The sequence below is a fragment of the Rhinolophus ferrumequinum genome, chromosome 21 (assembly GCF_004115265.2).
Source record: "Rhinolophus ferrumequinum isolate MPI-CBG mRhiFer1 chromosome 21, mRhiFer1_v1.p, whole genome shotgun sequence".
NCBI lineage: Eukaryota > Metazoa > Chordata > Mammalia > Chiroptera > Rhinolophidae > Rhinolophus > Rhinolophus ferrumequinum.
In genome coordinates, this window is record NC_046304.1 from 27,296,057 (window position 1) to 27,320,235 (window position 24,179).

The following is a 24,179-nucleotide window of genomic DNA, read 5'->3' on the forward strand; positions in this document are numbered from 1 at the left end:
GTCAAATATCTCTTCTCACTATGAAAATGTATTGCTTTTGTATCCTCTGTATTATGTTGGTCTTATTTAGGTTGGAATTGTGATGAGCAGGGCTGTGCCATGTACTGCACCAGGTTCACTGTATGTGTTCAATAAATGTCATAAAATAACCATCCTTTTGTTGAATCGGTGGGTGTGTTGCTGCTGCTGTTCATCTGGAGACAGTTTTCTACAGGTTGGATTCACAGGCAAGTGCTGCCAGGTTCCATGCTGAGAACTGTGTCTTCCCATCAGCAAAAGATCCTTTTTTCCTCCCTATCCAGTCAAAGCTTAAAGAAAATTACAAAAAACAGAAAATGCAAGAGAAGAACTGAAATCACAGCATCTGTGGTTTTCTCTATCCCTCATGGTAGGCAGCTTCCTAAAGGATTTTACTGTAATATGTTGATGAAATGTTTAGAGTCATTCCTTTGTAGTTTGTTTAGAAAGTAGTTTCTAAGCAGCAGTTCCTGCATCATCTAGAAAATTTTTAGCTAAAGAAACCACATTTCTTTTCTTTCTCAAGCTGCAGAACCAGTCTAATCTTTTTTTTTCTTCCTTTTCTTTTTTTTTCCTTTTTAGTTTGTTTAACACTTGATCTTTATGGTGAGGGACTAAGTTATATGATCTTCTTTCCAAAAGAATGTTGTTCAGATTTTTGTGTTTTATAGCTTTCTTTGTAATAATAGATTTAGTTATCAGGGAACTGTGACTATTTCTAGGAGTTCCAAATGTATACAATAATAAACTATAACTCATAAAGAAGGAATAACTTCATAGCTACTGCTTTGATAGTAGGTTTGGATGCATCTTACCATGGATCCAGACCTCTGAAATAATTGAATCATGTGCATATTTAAAACTAAGGAACTTACCATCACATTATATTGCTTCATCTTGACAATACCCTTTCCTAATCTTTGGATAGGTAGGCCATGCTATGCCAGACAATTGGGCTGCCTCAAAGCCATTACCTTATATGTTTCCCCAAAGGAATTTCAGGTCCTGTTTAATATTTGCTAGTTTTGTTAGGTACTGAAGGCAGAGAGGTTGTAATAGTAATCTTGTGAAGAAGGAAATCAGTGTTTCTTATCTATTTTCCATATACTGTCAATCTGTCCAAGCAAACTTATTATATGGAAAACTGATAAGGAACTTTGTTTTCCTCCTGATATACTTACCTGCACAGCTCCATGCCCTACCTTGGAGAACCCTGTGGTAGTTTTGGCTCTCCAGATAAGGTGGAATATCTGTAAAATAGCTGAACTATTGTGCCTCCAGTAGATTTTCACAGCCCTAAAGGTGAGACTAGTTTGGAGGATGAAAGGGGGCCATCCCCCCCACCCCAGGAGTTCTAAAGTTCAAAGACACAACTGCTGTTCCAGTGGAGCCAGTGCCTCTGGACTAATCCAGTTACTGGAGATGTAACGTTGCACTGGAGCCTTCCTGTTGTTATCCTCTAAAGTATTCATCTAGGTGGCCCTTGCCCTTCTCTTTGAATCATCTCAAGTCCTTCTATCCTTTTGTTGGCCTGCTTTGAACTTCTTGTGTATTAATCTCGGGTACAAGGTAAGGGTCTCTAAGCAGTGGATCGTAAGTACTCCAGGCACACTCTCACCCATTCAGTACGAGGAGGATTGCTGAGCTGTCTTGTTTCTGCATATTTCAAAACTGTAATTAATATCACCCTCTAAGTTCTTGCTCACTTGATTTCTTCTGTTTCCCTAATAACTTTCTAAATCACTTCTCTCCATTTGTACAATGTCCAATGCACTACTTTTCTTCATTCTGCCTGATATCAGGTCATTGATAACCACCTATATAGAGAAGCTGGAGACATGTTGTCTTCCCTCTTTGAGGCCATTTTCTAGAAGAGTATCGGGCCAAATTCTAAGGGATTATCTGGAATTTCTTCATAAAATTCACCATTAACTGATAAGATTTACTTTTGTGGTTTTTACCTCTCAGGTTTGATCACTGACTCATATTCTTTCCTCAGTTTCAGTGCAACCAAGATTTTGATTGTATTCTAAGAATCAAACTGAACTCTATCATTTCCCAGGAGAGAAAGGTATCCCCAGTAGATAGGAGTCTAGAGAATGTTGGAAGTGCTTCTCTGAAGCAACTTAACAGTATCCAATTGTGTTTCTATTCAAGGCATTTTGCAAGGAAATGCACATGGGTTGCGGTATGTCGTAGAAAATATAAAACATTACAAAGAACCTCAGAAATCAAATGTTAGTTTCCTAACCTACACTATCATCAAAATAGTGATGTCAAGTTCATGTCCCCCACAAGGTAGATAACTGAAGAACAGTCTTTTACCATGAAGGCCTATCCCGCACTATACAGGGCAGGTCACCAGCTGCTCCATGATAGCAACCTTCCCCAGCAAGTTGGGACAGGAGAATAAAACAACCATAGCCAATTGATGCTGCAAAGGAAATTCAAGGAAACAATGTAATGATGATAATTATATTCACATATGGATAAAAGAGCATGAATTATAGCCACTGTGCCCAAATTTTCTTGTGAGAGTCTTTGTGATAAGTTATATAATACCTATTACCTCAACATCAGGCCATGTATGGGTATGAAAAAGCCATATGACCGCTCCTTAGATTTTGAAGACAGGTGTTCCCCTTTGAGAGAGTTGTAGTAATGATAATAGTTTTGGAGTGAATGTGCAACTATCTTACATATTGACTTTAGATTTATAGGTCTTAGTAGTAGGAGCTTCCATTTGTTTCACTTTCAGATGCATTCAGAGGCCAATAGGTACTTAATAAAGAAATAGTAAAAAGTTCTATCTTCCTTTATAGTCTGTAAGTTAACATATAATTAAATAACAACTAGACTCGGTTCTCCCTGGCTTGAGTGCTCTTTAAATATTTGCTGCCTCCAGAAAGCTTTTCTGCATTATTTGTGTTATCTGTATTTCTGTCATAAGCTAGCTGGTTTCCCATTATATCTCATGTTAATACTCATATGTATTTGTGTGAAAAACATTTTGGTAATGCTGAAACCCATGACATTCAGTTTCTTGGGACTCACCCCAATATGGAGGACACTGTCCTCGTAGCTCCCCTTAACTTTATTTACTATCATTTTTGTAGTCTTTTATTCTATCTTAGTCTTGAGGTGATGTTCTCTTTAGCTTGTGCATTGCTTTCAGAAAAAAACCATATACTTTCCTCCCTCCTCTGTCTGCTGCCTGAAGATAATAAATCCAGCCTCACAGATGTGCTGTCGTACGGGCTTCTGTATCATGTGGTAGTGGCAATTTCTGCTTCATCTCAAGGGTCTTGTTTCCCAAACGCTATCATCCTCTAGACACCAGCTGTGAAGACTGTTACCTACACCTTCCAAACTGCTTAGAAAGGAATCTGGTTCTCCTGGCCCCAGGGCTGACCTTGACCCTTTGCCCGGTCCTGAGCAGCCCTGGAAACTCAGCCCCCTCAGCACCTAATTCATGCCTGGTGCTCTGACTTTCTTGCCCTGGCCTCAGGAGAGAGAGCACATTCTGAACACTCCTTTTGTGTCGGCATCTCTGTGAGGTGCTTTGGAAGGACTCCAGCCAGGCATGGAAGGGCTCTTTGATAATATCTGGCGGGTGGGTAAGAAATTCGGGCACCTGGCCAAGATACACATTGCCTGTAATCGTTAACTCAGTCTGTAAACAGTTCAAACGGCACTGAGAGGCTGTCAGTTATTACATTAGAAGCCTTTCATCTCTCTTGCTTAGAAGCCAGGCGTCCAGCATTGGCCCCCACTGTGGCAGTTGAAGCCATGGTACTCTGCGCACAGCCAGTAAGGCCCAAAACATGCAGGGACGTACAATGGAACCTGCCCCAAATGACTGATTTCAAACTTTCAGCACTGGAGCAATGATGAAATCATTCATTTCCTTCTGTACCTGGCTGGTGCTGGAAGGAAAAAAAAAACCAAAAACCCTTGATCAGGAGTAAATAGCGGGGAAGGAATTATCATCTGGGATCGGAAATTTCCTGTTTCAAGTCAATTTTCCTAGCCACATTCATGTTCCAAAAGGTTTCTAACCTCACCATTCACCTCTTCAGTTTGCCCCTTTACTCCAAGTTGATTTTAACTTTGGTCCTTAGGGTACCGGATGTCTCTAATGAGCTTTACAGCTATTCAAAGCTGCTAGGACCCTAAGTGCAAGGTACAAGGCTGGGCCCTGAGAAGGCCCGAAGGAGCCTGAAACAACAAACATTCCTGACCTCCAGGTGCTTACTAATTGAGACCTGAAGATAATACTAGATGTATAGCAGAGATAACTACCTCCAAGAGCATTTACAGTGAGTGCCGAGTACAGTAAACAGTGAGCTTCTGCTGGAGTTATAATGTGGAGAACGAACAGCAACGTGCATGGGGCGATCAGGGAAGCTCCTTTCCAACTCTGTGAAAGGATTGTTTTTCAGTACTTTTTTTTTATTAGCTTCTTTTCCTTCATGTTTCTCATCCATGTTCTTTTGCCTTTGTCATTGAATAGCTAATTTTGCAAGGTACCTATTGAGTGTTCTAGGCACTTAGAAAATGGAACCATTAAGCCACTTTCAGAATTCGAGTACAATTTTTCAGAGGTGGAGTTGTGAGACCTGCCTTCCCGTTGAGTATTCTGGTTCCAAAAGATGGTGCAGGAAAACCAAGCACATCTTATTCTAAGCATCTTAATTTCAGAAGACCCTTTGTTAATGATTTTTTGTTTTTTAATGTTCAGATTAGTTTTAAGGACACTGTTGCTGAAGCAGTTGGTTCCACATTGCACAGGAGTGAAATTTAGATTTGGTCATAGGTTTTAAATGAACAAGTGACATAAAATCTTATTCTCACCATGTTCAAGGTGAGCATTCAAGACCTAGGTTTTGTCCCTTAACACCAGAATTCCACGTGTAAAAAAGCTAGATTCTTTTCCTCTCAAACGATACCTTAACACTTGCCCCACTAACTTTAACTGAGGGAAACTGATAGAGCCATAAGACATTCTTCCTCAAAAATAAAAAAAGATGGGAGGACAGTACTGCTTTATACAGTAAGTCCTCACTTAACGTCATTGATAGGTGCTTGGAAACGGTAATTTTAAGCGAAACGATGTATAACGAAACCAATTTTATCATAGGCTAATTGATATAAACAAGACTTAAGTTTCTACAACACAAGGTCACAAAAACCACCAAACTTCTAAATAAAGACCCAAAACACTTGTAATATTAAACATGTAAAAAATGTGAGCTATAAGTATATTTAAGAAACATAAATAAAAACAAGTAAAATAATTCTATTCCAACCCACTTATTCTAGTTCAAGGTCGAGGTGGCTGAGCTATCCCTGCAGCTCAGGGCACAAGGTGGGAACCCACCCAGGACAGGACTCCTTCTCACCACTGGGCACACTCACACACTCACTCAGACCGGGACAGTTAGACACGCCAGTTCCCCTAAGGTACACATCTTTGGGATGAGGGAGGAAACTGGAGAACTCAGAGAAAACCCACGCAGACATGGGGAGAACGTGCAAACTCCACCCAGACTGTGGCCTCGGCTGGAAATCATTTTTTTTTTCTCTCATCAATGTTATAAGGAAACAACATTGAATGAAACAATGTTATTTGAGGACCTGCTGTATAATTAACTTGATTGGGGCCCTCATAACTTATTAGTTAGAAAGCTGATGTCATGCCTCTTATTTGTTTTGTTTTCCATTTTGCTCAACTTTCTGGGTCACCTTTTTATCTATTTTGGATTTGAGGTTTGCCTCTGTCCTATCATCCACGTTTTGTCTGTTGAGTCTGAATGTATTAGGTTGGTGCAAAAGTAATTGCGGTTTAAAAGGTTAAAAATAATTGCAAAAACCGCAATTACTTTTGCACCAACCTAATAGCTTTGGAGGAGCATGGATAAAATAAAAGAGGAAGCGTGGCTTGAGGATGTGCAACCTTGCACTCCATCGCGTACCCTGCTTCTGATTTACGGATCTGCTGAGGAGGAGCACGTCACTTTCCTTTACCTGGGACAACTAACACCTTCCCCTACTTCACAGAAAAAAGCAGTTCAATTGTCAAAAGAGAAATTAAATCCTTTAGAAGAAAACAGACACTAGCGCAAACAAAATCAAGTTTCTTTACCATTTGCTCAGCATTATTATTTGTTCACAGTAAACAGGAGAGTGGTTATTTGAAAGGATGTGTCAAATCACATGTATACAGTAGAGTTGTAGAAATACAGAATTTTTAAGGTACGTTTACGAGCCAGCTTGGAGGCATGCTGGCTGACCCACCCATTTCAATGCCCTGGTTGATTTTGAGGTCATTTACAGGTTCGGTATGACTGGGAAATAGTGGAGGACGCCCCGGCTCTTCTACCTTTGGGAAAGGGTCAGGCTTGAATTTTGGCTCCCCACCCTCTTTGTTTTCCTTGTACACGTAGTAAGGAAACTGCCTAGAATTATTTCCGTCTCTCTAGATCAGGGGTGTCCAAACTTTTTTCAACGTTTTTTACCAAGGGCCATACGCGGTTAAAATACACAAACAGCCGGGCCACTCACTCGAGGTGAAGTACGTATTGCCTCACCTGGTTTATTTAAGTAAACTAAATATATTTTTGGAATTTGCTGCGGGCCAATAAAAAATGGATTGCGGGCCGCAGTTTGGACACCCCTGTGAGTCTAGATCAATGTTTCACAAAATTTAATGTGTATCAGAGTCAGTTTTAGAAGGCTTGTTAAAACACAGGTTGCTGGCCCCTACCCTCAGAGTTTCTGAGGTGAGGTCTGGAAGTACACCTTTCTAACAGACTCCCGGATGCTGTGGATACTGTTGGGGGTTTTGGGGACCACATTTTGAGATCCACTGCCCAAGGCTACTGCTCACTTCATAACCATGATGACTTTAACAGACATCTCCTGTCTTCACATGGCTAGAGTATATATACCACTTGTGTTGAAGTGACTGTAGCTTTACTGTCTGAAAGTGAGCACTTAATTTTTGTCCTATATGCAAAGTGTGAGTGGCCTGACTACTCAGTCCTTTACCTACAGACACCTGGTAAATGGCTTACTGACTCTTTCAGGCAGTAGCTAGCAGGTGGGAACTTGCTTTTGGGAAAACTATTAGCTGGGCTACAGAACAAATAATATGACTTAAGGAGAATTAAAACCAATTCTTTTGATTAGTTTCTGTGTCATCCTCAGAGAGGAGGTTCCAAGATTGCCTTACCTTTAGAAATTCTCATTTTTCTTCTTTCCACTTCCCTGAGCTACTGAACCTCTTAGGTTGTACATTAGCTTATTTTAGAAGCTAAGTGATTTGAGTTTCACTCTAGCGTAGCAGGCTACATAGCATCACCCTTTCTAGATTTCTTGTAGTGGGACCACTACAAGTAAACCAATAATCACAAACTCTGCTTTTAATAGGATTCATTTATGCAGCCATTCTAAATTTTTCTAAGTGTTTCATGAGTTAAACTTAACATTTAAAAGATATTATCAATAATATTATATCTGAAGATATAAACAGTGTTTGGCAAATTTGTATCTCCAGGCCTGTCTTTTCACTCAAATGTCAATTCTTATTTCAAATTGCCTGTAGGATTGAAATGTTCATCTCTAAGTCAGTAGCCCCAGGACAATTAAGATTTCCCTGCTCAAAATTAACTTCTTTTTGCAATATTCCTCTTTGGGTTGATGCACATTCCTCCCCCACCCACCCCTGCCCAATCCTCCAGAGTTAGAACCTTTAATTCCGTCATCCCTATAGAGCAATCTTTTCACAAGTACTTTCAACACTTTCTTCATAATTTCTGTGAATCATCTCTTTGCCTTTTAACTGTTACCGCCAGAGTTGAAGCTCTCATCATGCTGGTACTACATTATTGGAATAGCTCTCTAACTGGGTTTCCTACCACCAGCTTTCTTTTCATTCCACTATAGTCTCTATTCTGATACTAAATTGTTCTGCTTAAAATACTCTTTTAATAATGAGAGCCCCCTGCTTAAGAATTTAAGATGATTCCTTTTTCGCATATGCCAGCAGGGTCTAACTCTGATCTTGGCTTTCAGTGACCTTCAGAATTTGATCCACCTCTCTACCCAGACCATCTCTGTAGATGTATTTTTCAGTCATACAAGTCTCCCTGAACCTTGAAGACCTGAGAGAAACTTGTCAGAACCCTACTTTTCCTCTTACTTGCCCCCTTGTTTTTTTCTCAAGGCTATAGCTGGGAAGCTCCTAAAACCCATTTGACAGATGCCTATGGACAAAATCCTGCTTATTTTACTTATGTGATTATTTTTCTTCTATTCGAATTCTGTCTTCCTTAAGGGATAGCTTAAGATCCATCTCCTCTGTAAAGCTTACAGGACCTATTGGCTGTACCACACAATGTAGTACTAGATAATATATCATTTGAATATATCAAATGATGATTTGGTTTTTGTATATGTGTATATTATCTCCCCAATAAGACTGTAATATCTGTGAAGGACCTAAAGCAATTTTGGGAAGAAGATAGGCCAACTAACAGGCCATATTTCAGGCCCGTTCTGATGCGCCCATGGGGAAATCTCCACGCGTGCCATTCCAGCATCCTAAATAGTAACATCAAGGGACTATATTTTGACGAGGAACATTTGGGAGCTATTGATGTTCTCTGTTACAAAGAGTTTGGGGGGAAATTGCAGCAGCTGCTCTTTTAGGGAGAAAGATGGCTCCAGAAACAGGCCTGATAATGTCCAGGCAAAGAATAAATTTAGTGACAGACAGCAACTCCGCTAGGTAGGTATTTGGCTAGGAAGGGAGTTCAGCCTCTGAAGCATTTCAGGTAGGTGTGGGATTAGCATTAATCTTGCTGCCGCCTTCTGAGGTAAGCCCACCTGAAGGCAAAAGCATGGCCTGATTAGCCCTGGAATCAGTACTCATTTATAGGCATCTGCACAGCACTGCCCACCCGAACACACACTAAGAAGAAACAAAGGAAAGTGCCCAGGACCTAAGCATAGTCACTGTGTCAATAGCAGTATCAGATAAGGTGTTTTTTATGGAGAGGGGGTGTGGTGAGGGGAAGAGTCGATGCACCTGTGGTGGGTGATTCAGAAACTTGGTGCCACATTATATGGCACCATGAAACCACCTTATGTTCCAGACACCCCATGGTGGCTGATGTCATATAATTACCCATTTGCTAACTGGCCAAGAGGAAATGGATTGGATGAAAGCCAAAGTAAGGTATAGTTAAACCTCTTAGCTGAGCCACATTGAGAACCTAGGAAACCAAGTGGCTTTTGGGGACTCCCTTTTATACCAGTGAAGCCATTGACGTTGTCATCCTAGTAGTGGTTGATTTTTATAGGTATCATGCATTTTTGCTTGCCTATTCCTAAGACAAATATGTTCTTATCTAAATTTATTCAAATGAGCTCACATGGCTCACATAAGTTGCCAAATTATGATATCTCAAGCAGGAACAGGGTCCAGACAATTTCTGTTGGCTGAACTAGAACTGAACTTAATCCTAGACTGACTCAGCTTCTCTGTTAAAGTTGTTTGAAATTCTGATATCCTGCCAGAGATTGTTTCTAAAGAGTTCTCAGTGTGAAGTATGAATCACAAATGAATGGACTCTCCAGAGACCAAAAGCTCAAGCTTTCAATATTAATTCAGCACACATTTATTGATTGCCTGTTATGTTAGGGCATTGTGCCATGTTGGATATAAAGAAACCCCTGCCCTCAATTTAGTAGATAAGAATATGAAAGCAGAAGATGAAAAGTGCCATATAATAAATACAAACAAGTTGATTGGGACATTTCAGATGAAGAACAGTTTCTTCATGAAGCAGGTAGCATATAAACTTGCCCTTGAAGGATAAATAGGATTTTAAAATGTGACAGGATAGGCGTAATAGGCATTCCACGAGAAGTGAGAGAATAATGAGTAATACACTTTGGTTTGGACAAGTAGTATAATATTAGTTTGGTGCAAAAGTAATTGCTGTTTTTGCAATTATTTTCAACCTTTTAAGCCACAATTACTTCTGTACCAACCTAATACATTTAGAAGAGAGGTGGGGATAAATCTGAAAAAGTAGAGGGGAAGAGGAAGAAATTAATACTTTTTGTGTGCCTACTATGTGCCAGAACTCGTCGTACTTTAAATGTTATTTCACTTAATCTTTACAATGATCTTTTTGTGTGGGTGGTGGTATTTGCATTTTTTTACCCATAAAGAAACCAAAACCCAAGAGGTTAGACCACCCACTCAAACTGACACACATTTTATAAGTGACAGAGTCGAAACGTGAAACCAAGTTTTCTGATTACAAATCCGGTAAAGAACTTTGATTTGATAGGCTAAGGAGTTTGAATTTAATTCAGCAGGCAGTGGAGAGTTATCGATGGTACTTGAACAGGACAATGATATGATCAGTGCTGTGTTTAGGAAGATTGTTCTTGAGGAGATATAGAGAGAGCTTTAGAATGGGGAGAGACTGGAGACTAGCTACACGTCTATTGTGATAGTTCAGATTCCAGAGACGTAGGGAAGATAGGTTTCCAAAGACGAGTTTAAGGGATTGGATACAAGAAGGAAGCATCATGACTCTGAGGTAATCAGCTTGGGTCTCTAGGAAAATAATGGTGCCATTAACAAAAATAGCTGAGTTAAGAGGGGTTATTGGTTTAGGGTAGAGGACAGGGAGAAGCTGATAGATAGGTTTGGTATATCTGAGTTTGAGGTACCAGTAAGACTACAAAATAATAATTCCTACAGGCCTTTTGAAGTGCAGGAGAATTTGACTTTGGAGACAAATCTGAGAATTATCATTGAAGATATTGGAGTAAATAAGAACTCCAGAAGAGAGATAATATAAATCAGAGACTATATCCTTATATTTAAATGAGAGGAAGAAGAAGAAAAGAAAAAGGAAGAGGCAACAAATGAGGGACAGTCAGAGAAGTGGAAGAACTAGAATAGCATTGTCACAAACACCAAGTGAGGAAGGAGAGTGTCAAGACAGGGTATTCGACAGATCAGAAGTAATATATGGATATTTGTCTTGCTTTAGCATGAATGCCTTTTCTTAGGAAACTACTGGCACCCTTAAGTTCAGATATGTCCTTTTTCCTTTCTGCGTTCAGCTCTGTTATGGAGGAAATTAGGCAATCAAGAGAATAGTTTTCCTATTAAAGATGTGTTTGGTGGTCACATTTTTAATTTAAGCTAGTGAAAGCTCTCAGTTTTACTGCTAGCAAAATAAATTAAACATTTCAAGTCTTGCCCTAAATCATTGGAGGTTTAGTTTCCAAGAAGGCTCTTATAATTTTGGTTCCTCTGTTCTTTTACTCTTCCTGTGCTCCGTCAAGTCTCCTTTGATTATAGTCAGTAGTACATGCCCAGAATTCATTCAGGATTCCTGGTTACAAGCATGGTGTTGTCTCTTCAACCTAATTTGTGAAATGGGTGGTACTAATAAAGGAAGAATAAATTAGTTAATGAAGGATTATAAAGCACTTTGCTAATATAAAATGCAACATCAAAGCTGAGTAATACTCTTAATTTATGGCAAAGGGTTCCATTAGCAGAGTAAAAATAAAAAAGGACAAAGGGTAGTGTTGCTTTGTACCTTGATAACAGTGTACAAATCAGAAGTGCTGCTATTGATCCTCATTACTCTGTGAACTCTCAACCCAGGAATTTGGCTCCCCTCCCTAACTCTCTAAGTACTTCCCTTACCCACAAGTCAGGTGATGGCACCGCCCGAATCTCCCCACAAATGCAAACAGGAACTTCTATTTAGCAGAGCCAACTTGATAACCGAGAAGATTCCTCTTCCATTATCAGCACTCTGATGATCTTTTTGTATCTCTTACCATCTGCACTTAGCAAGAAAAATAAAGAGGTTTGAGCAATTAGGAAGTAACAAAGAACTCATAGTTCACAAAGAGCAAGTCAGAGGATGTTTGGAATATTTGAGCATATATTTGGCATGAGGTGGCCTACGTACATCCTCAGGTGCAGGCCAGAGTAGGCTGGAGAGCTGGTCAAGCTGCTGGGAACCTGACACAAAAGAAAGGTGAGGCTATCAAATGGCTCTTCAACTGACGTCTTTAAAATTTAGCCTTCAGACACATCAACTTTTCAAGGTATAAAGGATGGAGGAAAGAGATGTAATTCATCTCTCATCCCACTAAAGGTAAGAAAAAAGACCCACTCTGAAAAACTGTGAAATACTATTGGGAGTAAATCAACTCTCAGTTTTTCTAGACCTTTTCCATGCAGATCACTGGTGAAGTCCTCGTAAAATCTTGGTAGGGACTGAAGTTCACCTGAAACACTCAGCCAACACTATGGCCTAAAGCCAGTGGCAGGCAATAGTTTCTTTGAGTCAATTCTATAGAAATAAAAATAAATAAGTAAATAAATAAATAAATAAATAAATAAATTTAAAAAATTGTTTTTAATAGTCTCTAAATGGCTCCTGCCCTAAAGGAGCTTCCCATCAGATCTGGGAGAAAGACTAAAGGGCCCAAAATGACAAGAGGGCACTTCCAAAGTAATACAGCAAGCATAAGTAAGTTTACCATTCATTCCACATGCTCCCCATGTGGATGTGCTGTGCGCTGTGAACTTGCATTCCCGTGTGCTGTTTGACAAATGGCCTTCAGACCCTTGTGCACAAGCTTGTGAATGCATGGCTATCGATATACCACAATCTCATTCTAGTCTCTTGAGAGCAAGAGCCATTCTCTTTTTTTTGGTGGGGTGATGCTTGCTTTCTGTTTAGGGGTTATGCTCTACTCAGCACACTGATACTGAGGGAAGACGCAAGAGTAACTGGGGATGGGTTATGAAGCAGGAAGGGCTTCCTAAAAGAGGTGAGTTTTGTTCAGGGTTATAGGGGAGATTCAGGCGTGCTATAAAAGAGAAGGAAGAGAATTCTCCTTTCCCTAAGAGGTCAAAAACTTATAGGGAGCACACCGAAGGTTTCTGAAGAGAAAGCAGAAATCTAAAATAATCATATCCTGATCACATGACAGGGCAGCCACACATTTATTTGACCTCCCATCCATTTATTAAAACAAATAATTCAACATGCCTTTTTTTCTTCACATCTACTGTGTCCCTGGCATCATGCTGAGAGATGAACAGACCTAGTCCCTGACTCGAAAGAGCTCAGGATCTACTTTAGAGGAAAGAGGAAAGAACCAATATTTTGCTCAACATCTAAGAATGAAGCATTCTGCTGGAAAAAATGGGTAAGAGGGCGGGTCACAGCGGATCACGGATACAACTAACTGTAGAGGTTAAGTGTGTCATTTAAGAATTTTTAATATATCACTTTAGGGGACTATATGGGGGAAAGGGTTTAATTCTGGAGACTGAAGGCTGTTCAGAGAATTAGAGAAGGACCTAGTTTGGGCTGGGCTGGGAGCTCAAGGGCAAAAAGAGGTGGGGAGCTGTAGGACTAAATCTCGGAGCCTCTAGCTCACAGGGGAAAGGGAGGTGACCCTTTTCTCTCCGTAAAGCCAAGGAGATAGGGAAAAGTCCATGGAAAGAGACAGTAAAAGGAATTTAGCAGAGAATCAAACTGCTTTCCCATCGCATACATTTTCTGTGAAGGATTTCTTAAGAGCAGAGACAGCATTTTTTTGTTTGTTTGTTTCATTCTCTTTTAATGCCTAGAACTCTGCCATAAGAGGCCACTTACATATCTTACACTTTAGTTCCTAGGAGCTCAAGAGATGCTGCTATTAGGGGATTACTAAAATATTCAGAGGATGGAAATGCCAAACACCAATGCCAAGATATCCAGGCACCAGTGAAATGCTGAGCCCAAAATGGCAGTCCCTCCCAGCTCTCACAACACCATCTCTCACTTTTTCTTTTATCCCCTGCCTGGAAGGCCACACCATGGGTGGGAATAAAAATCTACTCTCCTGTTGCATCCAGGCAGCTGCCAGCAGTCTGTTTGCCTTGTTCTTTGCTGGCAAATCATTAAACAGTCCCCCCAAAGCAGGCCTCTTCCCCAGGGCCACCCCATGGACAGGGATTCAGAGCTGTGGTCAAAGGGCTGTCAGCAGTCAGGCTGGAAGCCCTTGGGCTGTCTCCAACACAAGCCTCTCCTGACTGTTGCCTCCTCTGAACAGAAGCCTCCTTGGCCTGATCTCAACCCCCAATGGCTTCTGAGGAGAAAGTTTGGGCATCTGAGTTGGCTGGTGGCTTGAATAATTTTGTCCTCCTCCTCCTGATGTAATTCTAAGTGCAACTACCCCTCTATTGTTTCTTTATTGAAAACAGGCCCATGCTTTATATTTTTTCTGCTTTGCAATGTAAATGCAATATTGTGGTTTACTGCCCAGGAGCTGGGGACTGGGATCAGCCCAGCAACTCTCACAGCTTCACCCCGTCCCCACTTACAATGTGACAATTAAAACCTGAGCATAGATTTAGTTGAGCTGGTCCATTTGGATACAGTATCTGCCCTCAAAGGGCTTATAAACCAGTTGTGGAAGACAGCAGTATGAATCAGAGTTTTGCAGGGCAATTTGAAATCCCCACAACCTCTGAGCAGGAGACTGGGCCTGAAAGACATGGAATGTGTGTGAAATAACCAGATTAGCCGTTTCACACGCTTGCACTGAAATCCCCAAATTTAGTAACGCTTGAGTAGCTCTGCTGGTAGTCCTGATATGCCTCTGGCGTATTTAAATAAGTAATCTGACCTCACGTTTCATTTCTTTGGTCTTTTTTTTCACCAGAGCTGTCAGGGTTTACATTTTTGGCTTTTTCAACATTAAAATCTTAACCTAGATATTTACTTAAACACTACCTGCTTCCAGCAGGTTTCTAAATTCCTACTATCTCTGGCATGGGTTTGTCTAGAAAAAGAACAGCAAAATCATAAAGCGGACTTTGTCAAGGCTGTTTGCACAGAGCAGCACATCAGGTTACGTGTGCGAGTTCTGTGTGGTGAGAGTTAAGGTCATGCCTAGGAAGAGCTCTGGCCAAAGCTTCCACAGACCCTTATCCTGGCCATGTGAGGAGGAGATTTTACCCCCAGCAACACTACCGCTTGTGGCAAGACCTCAGCCTTTCTGCAGAGGACCGCTTTGAACAAGACTTAGCTAAATGAGGGGCCTCAAGTGGTGCTTCCTACAGGAGTCAGTGAAGGTGGCGAGATCTTCCTGGGACAGTGGTCACTAACTGAGTGGCAGAACTCAGTTGACATTTCAGAACCTCTTAGGAAGATTCTTGGTGGTCTGAGCACTGAGTTCCTCACCTGGTGAAGGGAAGGAATCCAAACCACGTGACTGGGATGTCTTCTAGGGTCTTGGTCTTCCTGGCCTCAGAACTTTGGTGTCCTATTTCATAGCCTTCCTTCCAAAGGACACTGATGTAACTAAATTGGTATTTGATGGGTTCCCTCTCCTTTGCTCCTAACTTCATGAGTAGCTTCTTGGTGCCCCTGAAAATAGAGGTGATTCTGGGTTGAGTCAGGACACGATCTCCTTCTCCATGGGAATATAATGGACAAAACCACTACCTCCTGAGTGGTTGAGATTTTAGTCCTTCTCTCTGTCTGGTTACTTCCCAATAAGCTTTCTTCTCTAATACAATTTATTTTAAAAGCAGCTCAGATGGTTAACTCTTTCTTCTTTCTCCTTCCTTTCTTCTTGCTGCTTATAACTCTGCATATGACCCCGTGAACCACACATACAAAGATGCTAGGCAGAGTGTGGGGTGAGAAAAACCCCACCACGAGGCCATTGTAGGGCAAAGAGGTCCGGTTACGTCATGGAGCTTGGACACAATCTGAGATGAGGATAGGTCAATTTTTAAATTGAAGAATGAGGTCTTTAATGGGGGTGAGACAGTGAGGAAAATGGTCGTCTGGCTGAATGACCATTATTTGGGTCTGAGCTTCTGTGATCTCTAATTTCAGGACACACCTTTCTCATCCTAAACAAACAGGGAGTATTCGTTGGGACATCCCTGCACAGTGGCTGGATCTGGCTGCCTTTGTTGTGGCTAGAAGACATGAGATAAGCCCTAGGGGAGAGGAAGGAAGCTGAGATTGCTGGGCAGAAAGAGCCTAGGCCTGGAGGGAAAAGGAGTATACAGACTGTGCTTCTTGTTGCTAAGAATGATTCAAATTTGAAAATTCTAGAAATGGAAGTGTTGAAGCCTTCCATCCATGCCTTGCTCTCTGCTAATGTTTGTTGTACCACAAAGAATACTTCCCGGAGTGTGCCTGCCTTGGAGGGGGCCTGGTGCAGTAGACAGGCCGCTGGGATTCAGTTTAGGAGACCTCAATCTCCTTTAACTAGTTTCGTAACCATGGGCAGTCTGTAATGAGTCTCACATGCCTCATCTTTACAAAGCGAGTTTTGAATGTCCCTGACAGGTATGAACCAGGCTCCGCTATTAGCAATTCATGTCTCTTTTAGGACCTGTATGACGACTAGATTCAAACTGAGTTTTACGCATTGTTCTACCAAATACTAAGGGCCTACAATATGCAAAGCCCCAGACTGGGCCTTCCATGAGCTCAGTTCTTTCCCTCAGAATTTTGTCACCCTGCTTCCTATTGGAAGCTGGCACATCCTTTCAGTTCTCTTGTCAGCCCTCTTGCTTACCCTCCAGGAAGGTTTTCTGGATCAAGCAAGAAATACTGGAGGCCTCTGTCACCCATCCCCCCTCTGCTAGTCCCTTGCCATCAGGTGGCCCAAGGTTAGGCTTCTCTCCCACCATTATTTTGTACCTTAAAATTTTGCACAATTAGACAGGAATGTATTTTCCTTGTAAAAACATTTTAACAAAATAGATAAAGGGAAACCCCTCTTGACGATTCCCTAGCCTCCCACCTTAATTTATTAGGGAACTCAGCCATCCCCAAGAGGCAGCAGAAGACTGAGGTAAGGATGGGAATGAGCTCTAGAGGTTTCCAAAGCCGACCTAAGCGATCACCATCAGGATCTGACCTGGAGATTGGCATCGATCTCTTTAAATAAAGGGCAAGTTAAGCAACCTGGTTTTTCCCAACCCCCCAGCTGCAAGAGCCTGGCTTTATGATGCTGGTGTGTCCTGCTACCTGAGATAAAAGTCAGGTAGTTCTAAGTTCAGGTAACACAGGAGGTTGCACAGGAGAGGATGATTATAAAATCTGAAAAGAGGAAATGGGGAGAAGGGTGCCTTTGATGCCTGGCCAATGTTCCCGATTACAAAGGCAAAATTATAGCAGGCAGTAAAGTGACCTGTCCAAGGCCTGGGTGAAGGTCTGTATGTGGAATAAGAGAAATAAGAGATTATTGCAGCAGAGGTGGGGGGAGGAGGGTGGCTGGGAAACAGGAGATGGTAAAGAATTACTTGCAAAAGCACACACCCCAAGAGGAGGAGATGCCACGGATAAAGTAAGGCCAGCATTAAGTTCGGGGCTCAGTTGAGCCCTGGAATGCCCTTTGTGAGGAGGTAGTGAGATCACATGGCTGCCTTCCTGGGAAGGAGGCGGGCTGAGAACTGGAAGAGCTTGTTCAGTGGGGTTTGGCGGGCTGAGTACAGAAGGGAAGTGACCAGGGATAATGAGTTATCCCAGACCGTGCCTCGTGGAACCCTGGCATTCAGAGGCACTGTTGAGATCTCCAAGGGAGAGGCAGTCAGAACGAGCTTAGTCCCTTCCAGGAAATAAGGAAAGATTTTATTATCACAGATGCAATAATAATAACAACTACCATTTAATGAACACTTGTGTCGGGCTCTTTGCTAGGCGCTTATACGCACCATCTCCAGTCTTCATGATAATCAGGAGGCATTTTTTTATCCTATTATGAAGATGAGGAATATAAGGTAAGAAAGGTTAAGTAACCTGCCCAAGGTCTCGCAGGCAAATTATGGAGTCAGAATTTTGATCCTTATGTCTGTTTTGGGAGGGAGAGCAAAAGAACAACTAAGTTTAAGGAGGAAGAGAGAGACATAGAGAACAGGCTCGAGAATATCAAATACACTGCTAAACGACAGTCCCCACGTCGTTATGAAAGTATATAGAATGTCCGTGCAAAGCTGAGTTCTGAGCCAGAGGGGCCTGGACTCCGAGAGCAAGTCCTCTTACTTTGCCCCTCATGGCAGCATCTGGGACAGGGACTTTCCATCTCCTGCCCTTTCAGGAAGATGCAGAAAATGGTCACCAATCCTTAAGTCTACCAGGAGCCCTTCCCAGCCACAGCTTTCCCGAATCCTGCAAGCCCATTTCTCTTGGCTCTCTCCTGGTGTCACTGAGAGAACAGGAGGCCCAATGTAGGGACCACGTTTGCATCTTCATTAGGAGACCATGCCTCCCAAGAGGGCAGATGCATTTGGGTCTGTTTTCTTCTCGGAGCTCTCTTGCCAGCTGTAAATTCCCTGGAGGAGGGGGCAAAGACAGCCTCTGTTACACCCAAGGGCGACTAACACTTCATTGCTAGGTAATGAACAACATCCTGGCTGAAGGGCCTTTTCTCGGGTTTTGTTTTTAATCTGAAAATACTTGAAAAACTCTCACTGTAAAAGAGTCAAACCATACAAAAGTGTAGTGAGTATGGTTTCATGCCACAAATAATGACGATCCAAGAAACATGGTGTTTTATTTTCATCAAATCAATCTGACTTCAAGGTCCCATTCCACTAGGTGGGTGGAAATTTGTTTTTGTGAGAGCTTTCCCTCATAGAGTAGCCAAAACATCTAAGGGACCCCTCTGTTATTTGTTTATGCTGGTCACCACAAATATACCCATTATCCAAGCATGAGGGTTCCCTTGAAATCCATTTAGGCACATCTTTTTTGCCAGCGTCCAGCCTCCAAGGGTCCACCCCTTCTGGGACACAGGCAGCAGATTCCACAACCTGGCACATCCTCCGGGCCCTCCCCCCACGCTCAGGATTCCAGGGATTCTAACCCTCCTGCTGCCATCTCCACACACCCTCCTTTCTGCCTTCAGGACACTCACATTTCCACAGTGAGTTCAGTCTTTCGCAAAAGCCTGGAAGATAGGTCTTTAACAGCATTTGCTTTTGGCAAATGCGCCTGAGGCAAGGAAATAGATGAGGCTATCTTCTTAGAATGGGAAGACGGAAGAGACATAGAGCAAACTATATATAGCTCTCATTCATTTTTATTCTTCCACAACAGCAAAAAATAAAACTCAGTATCTCAATATATTATCCTGTGATTGAATTATTCAAAACGCCAAAGTCTCTCTTGACCATCTCCTCTCTAATTCCTCTCCCGAAGCCACCATTATCGGGAGTTTGCTGCTCATTGTGTTATCTTTATAGTTAGCCGAATCAGAAATCTGGCTGTAGACCTTCAATATTTAATAAAAGAAAACTAAAGTGGCAGTGGAGGTCAGTCATAGCCTGGGGGAGAGAGAGACATAAGCAGACGACTCAAATACCGCGGAATAAATCTATGATTGCGGAAATACGGGGTGCTAAGGGGGCCCAGAGGAGAGGCCTCTAACCTATCCTGGCAGAGCAGCGAGTGACAAAAGTGGGGACATGAAACAAGTTATTTCTGAAGTTTGGCCTGCCTGGGAGGAAGAGGTATGGGAAGGAAATGGCAAACCCCGAGGCAAGGCATAAAGACTTGAGCACAGGAGCAGGCGGAGTCTTTTAAACTATGTTTAAAAGCACAGACTTTATTCCTAGAGCTATAAGGAGCCTTTTAAGAGCTTAAAGTGGAACAGTGACATGCTCGAGTTAGCACTTTAGACCACTTTGGCTTCAGTATAGAGAAACTGAGTGGGATGAGGTGACCCCAATTAAGAGGTTAGTTCAGTAAATTGGAATAGCAATGGTGGTGGCCTGTGTTACAGTAGCCATAGTGGGAATGGAGGAAAGAGAATAAGAGAAACAGTGAGGATATTAGAATTATTAGAATTTGGGGATTGGTTGGATATTGGTGGTGATGGTGGTAAGGGGTGAAAAAGAGAGGAGCCTAGGGGGACAATACCTGACTTGGGTAGTAGGTAGATAGATAGTGGTTCCAATCCCTAAAATAGGGAACATTGGAGGAGCAGTTTTGAGGGATAAAAGGGTAAGTTCAGTTTTGAACATGCTGAGTGTGAGGTGTCTCATTTAAGTTTCTTTCGGCAGAAATGTCCAGGCCCTACCTGTTGGGCATACGAGTCTAGAACCCAAGAGAGGTCTGGGCTGCACAAATGTAATCAACAACGCCTATGTGGAAACCGAAACCATAGGATTGGCTGGGGTCACCATTCTCTATTCACCATGGAGAGTAAAAAGAGAAGAGGGCCTAGCTAGGATAGAATCCTGGAAGTCACCACTAATATTTTAGGGACTCATGTTTGGGCCATTATGCTTTAGGAATGTATATTTAGGAAGGCAGATTTTCTTGGTCATGCGTTGGGGGAACGTATCATGTTTTCAAAGTCAAATGGAAATTGTTCTTAATTTTTTGTAACCTACCTTCTACTACTTCTTTCCGTTTCTTCTGATTTCAGCTGCATAGTCCTGGGCATGTTATGTAACCTCTCAGTGCCTCTGTTTCCTCATCTTTAAAATGGAGACGATAATAGTTTCTACCTCATCGGGGTAAGAGGGCAAAAAGAGTTAATACACAGAAGTGCTTAGAACAATCACTGGCCCACTATGTTCACTCAATAAATGTAAACTGTCACCACCATCATCATCAACAATAATAGAGGGTTGACTGTGTGGTTCATTTGGAGTAACATGACTCCAGAGGATGGAGTCAGACAGAGCTGGGTTCTAATCTTATGTGACCTTAATTTCTCTGAGCCTCAAGCTTCTTTCTCTTTAAATGGGGATGATCGTATCTATCTACCTTGTAGTGAGATAACATCTAAAGGCCCTGGCACACCAGAGACAGTTACTATTGGTTAATTTCCTCCCCTTCCCTCTTCCATAGTTGTTAGTTCAGGACCAGGGAAGTCTGGTAACTCTGACAGCAAGCTTTTTGCCTTTCACCTTCTCAGAGACATCCTACCATATAGCACTGCGAAGGCCGGGACCAGAGAGGTGGTTAAATATTTGAATATTCTTCTCTAAAGTTTACTCTTCTCCAGAGTGACTTTCCTCCTCTCCCAGTTGACCCTCTGGTCAGTGAGAGGCCTCTTAGAGTTCTCTTGAGAAAGCTAGACCATTGGTGAGGTGGGGTGGGGAGCAAGCAAAGCGGTAGGTTTCTGTGGCTGTGATTTGTTGTTCCTGAAGGAAGGTCTCGCATCTTTTGTTCTGTTGGAGCAGCTGACTTCCAACTCCTCACCACACCAGACTGTCTTCTGTCGTCACCCGGCAGATTCCTCTCAAACGCCAATCTGTGGTCCCTGTTCCATGTCCGGACCTTGCTCACCTTTCCAGCCTGATCACCCGCCTTCCCTTTTGCGCCAGACCTAACTGCCCACAGTCCCCCCCAACCCTGTGTCTGTGCCTCCACACCTTGGCACAGGCTGCTTCCACTGCCAGGATGGTACCCTCCCCTGTGGACACATACCTATTCCACCAATCCCTCCCACGTGGGATTGGTGGTCCCCACTTCTGTGGCCTCCCACAGGCCCTTGAATGAACGTGCATCATAACATCACAATACAATGTGTTTGCACACTTGTTTTCGGAGCTCCTTTAAGGCAAGGAGCCCATCTGATTCATCGTTGACTCCTCAATGCTTTGTACAGGGCCTGGCACCAAGGCGGCTTTCATTGTTGGTAGAATGAAGAAATGAATGAATGTATGGTTGGACAGATGGGCAGACAGACAGACTAATGGAGCTTTCGAGACAGGGGCTACAGCTTCACTGAAGTGAAAACAGCCCCCAACCTTACTCCAGCCTTTTTTCTGGGGGTAGGAAAATGTATAACCTTTTCCCCCCCACACACTAAACCTTGATCACCACCAGACTAATAGTCTGTAAATTCTAAGGGCAAGAATGGAAATCCCTCCCATCTCAACACCCCCTGCCTAAGAGTTTTATTCACAATTCAAAGCAAGGTAGGGCATGTTTATAGAGAACCTACTACGTTCAAGGGACCACAGTGATACAGTGAGAGGAGATAGCCTGAAAGTGCTTTCAAAAAGTGACTGTGACTTTAAATCCATCATCAAATTATCACCTTCGTAAATTCAAAAGTCTCTGGTTCCTCTGATGGTTCTTTCTTGAAGTCCTTTAAACCTCAACAGCAACAGAGAGAAAAGCATTGGGCAGCTTCCTAGTAGGAAATCCCCTTTCTTGCCAGGAAACATTGGGTTTTCACCATGTGGGAACCCCCTGGTCCATAGGATGATTTTGGACCAAATAAAGGTCATACTTTGTTCTCACAGCACTCTGTGAAAATTAGATTCAAGTGGGTATTCGAATCACCTTGAAAGAGAAGAGAGTATATAGAAGGACAGTCTCACTCCTTTGTTGAGGGAATGCTCTGGCCTCCGTTAGTATGTCTTGGGCCCACTTACCCCCTTAGTCGTTGCCCAGTACCAGCCAGGCTAGAAGCCCAGGGATTGGATAGGACCTGCCATATCCACAGAGCAGATGGGCTGAGCTGGCGCCATCTCTACTGCATCATTTCTGGGGACAGGACGAACCCCTAGAAATTGTGCTGGTAAAGGCTTAACTGTTAGCCATGCCTCATCGCCAAATAGTCTCTTCTCTGTCAGCACCCTGCTTAATCCCAGGGTGGTCATAGGGCAGGGGCAAAGGGGGATATTGGGAGGAGCAAGGCAGCACTGAGTGAGAAGACACAGCCCCATGAGAGAGGGGAAGGTGGAAATCCACGGGGCAACAGCTGCTGGGGCGGGGTGTGGGGCGTTCCATGGGGGAAACGGAGGCACCAACAACACCCAGCCCTGTCCTGGGCGGGGAGCAAAGAGGGTAGGCGAGATTCTGAAAGCACTCTTAGCCCAGGGTTTGGGGAGCAGGTAGAAAAATTAGGAGGTGAGAGAGGATGGCGCTGGGAGAAGAGCCCTTTGTGGCCAGCCTATTTGAAAAGCCAGGGCTTGAGGGTTGTTGGGGCTGCTTTGCAGTGGTCTCTTCTTTTGGATACCCCTCACTCCTATTTGCCCCCACCTCCATGTATCCTTGGCCCTGGCACCCCTGCAATGATAATGGATGCTAACTAGCTTAGTATGAGGCAATCTAATAAGAAGGCCCCCTCTTTCCTAGCACTGAGGTCCTCCCTGGTACCTGCCTAGAAGAGGAGACAGGGGCTCGGCTCTCACAGCTTACTCCTGCTCCCTAGAGCCTCCCTAACCTGTCTTTCTCTCTCTCTCCCTGCAGTCCCACCCCCTGTACCTGTGCAATGCCAGTGATGACGACAATCTGGAGCCTGGATTCATCAGCATCGTCAAGCTGGAGAGTCCCCAGCGGGCCCCCCGCCCCTGCCTGTCACTGGCCAGCAAGGTAGATTCACACTCAACCCCACACACACCTTGAGCTTCATCCAGCTCCAGGCTGTGAGAGGCTCCTGTGCTCTCCGGCCTCTTGTCTCCTAAGAGTAACGTTCTCGATTCACTCGGGTTTTCCTAAGCCATGACTGGTCTGAGAGAGGTGGAAATTCAGGCCTTTGTCCTTTTCCCCACCACCCATCTACCAGCAGAACCTTTGACTGTCACCCGGGCATGTGCCATCCCCCATCTCCTCCCCCATCACCTGGAAGTTCCTAAACCTCTTCCCCTGCCCATCATGAGAGCAAAGAGGGGACAGCCGGAGGCCTTCTCCATCCTTTGGAATTATTTACTGAGCGCTATGCAAGAATAGCAGGGACAGAAACCATTGTCCCTACCCTTAAAATGTTCCCACTCTCCCTCGCAGATTGCAAGCCGGTGGCCCCACATGTCCACGGGGCACTATTGGCTGGAGCTGGCAGCAGCTGCTGCCTTCCCACAGACGTGGGTTCTCTGGTTGCCATGTTTCCCACTGGCCTGCTACCTCCAAGACCCTGCAAACATTTGCATTTGTGACCCCTGCTTTAACATTAGTTACTGTTTTCTGTGTGCTTACCATGTGCCAGATGGGACATGGGACGGATCCCTTATATATACTGTCTCATTTACCCTTCACAACAATGAGGAAACTAGACATTATTATTCCCTATTTGACATTAAGGCAAGTGAGGATCAGAAAACTTAAGTAACTTGCCAGATG

At 43.1% G+C, this 24,179-nt stretch overlaps 1 protein-coding gene across 3 annotated transcripts in view; it reads left to right on the forward strand.

Moving 5' to 3' along the window:
* RNF43 (ring finger protein 43) overlaps positions 1-24,179 on the forward strand; it is a 59,182-nt gene that overhangs the window by 19,905 nt on the left and 15,098 nt on the right. For all 3 annotated transcript variants that reach the window (XM_033091441.1, XM_033091443.1, XM_033091444.1), the window contains one exon: positions 23,313-23,435. In XM_033091441.1, coding sequence (XP_032947332.1) covers positions 23,313-23,435 — 123 coding nt within the window. The remainder of the gene's footprint in view (positions 1-23,312; positions 23,436-24,179) is intronic.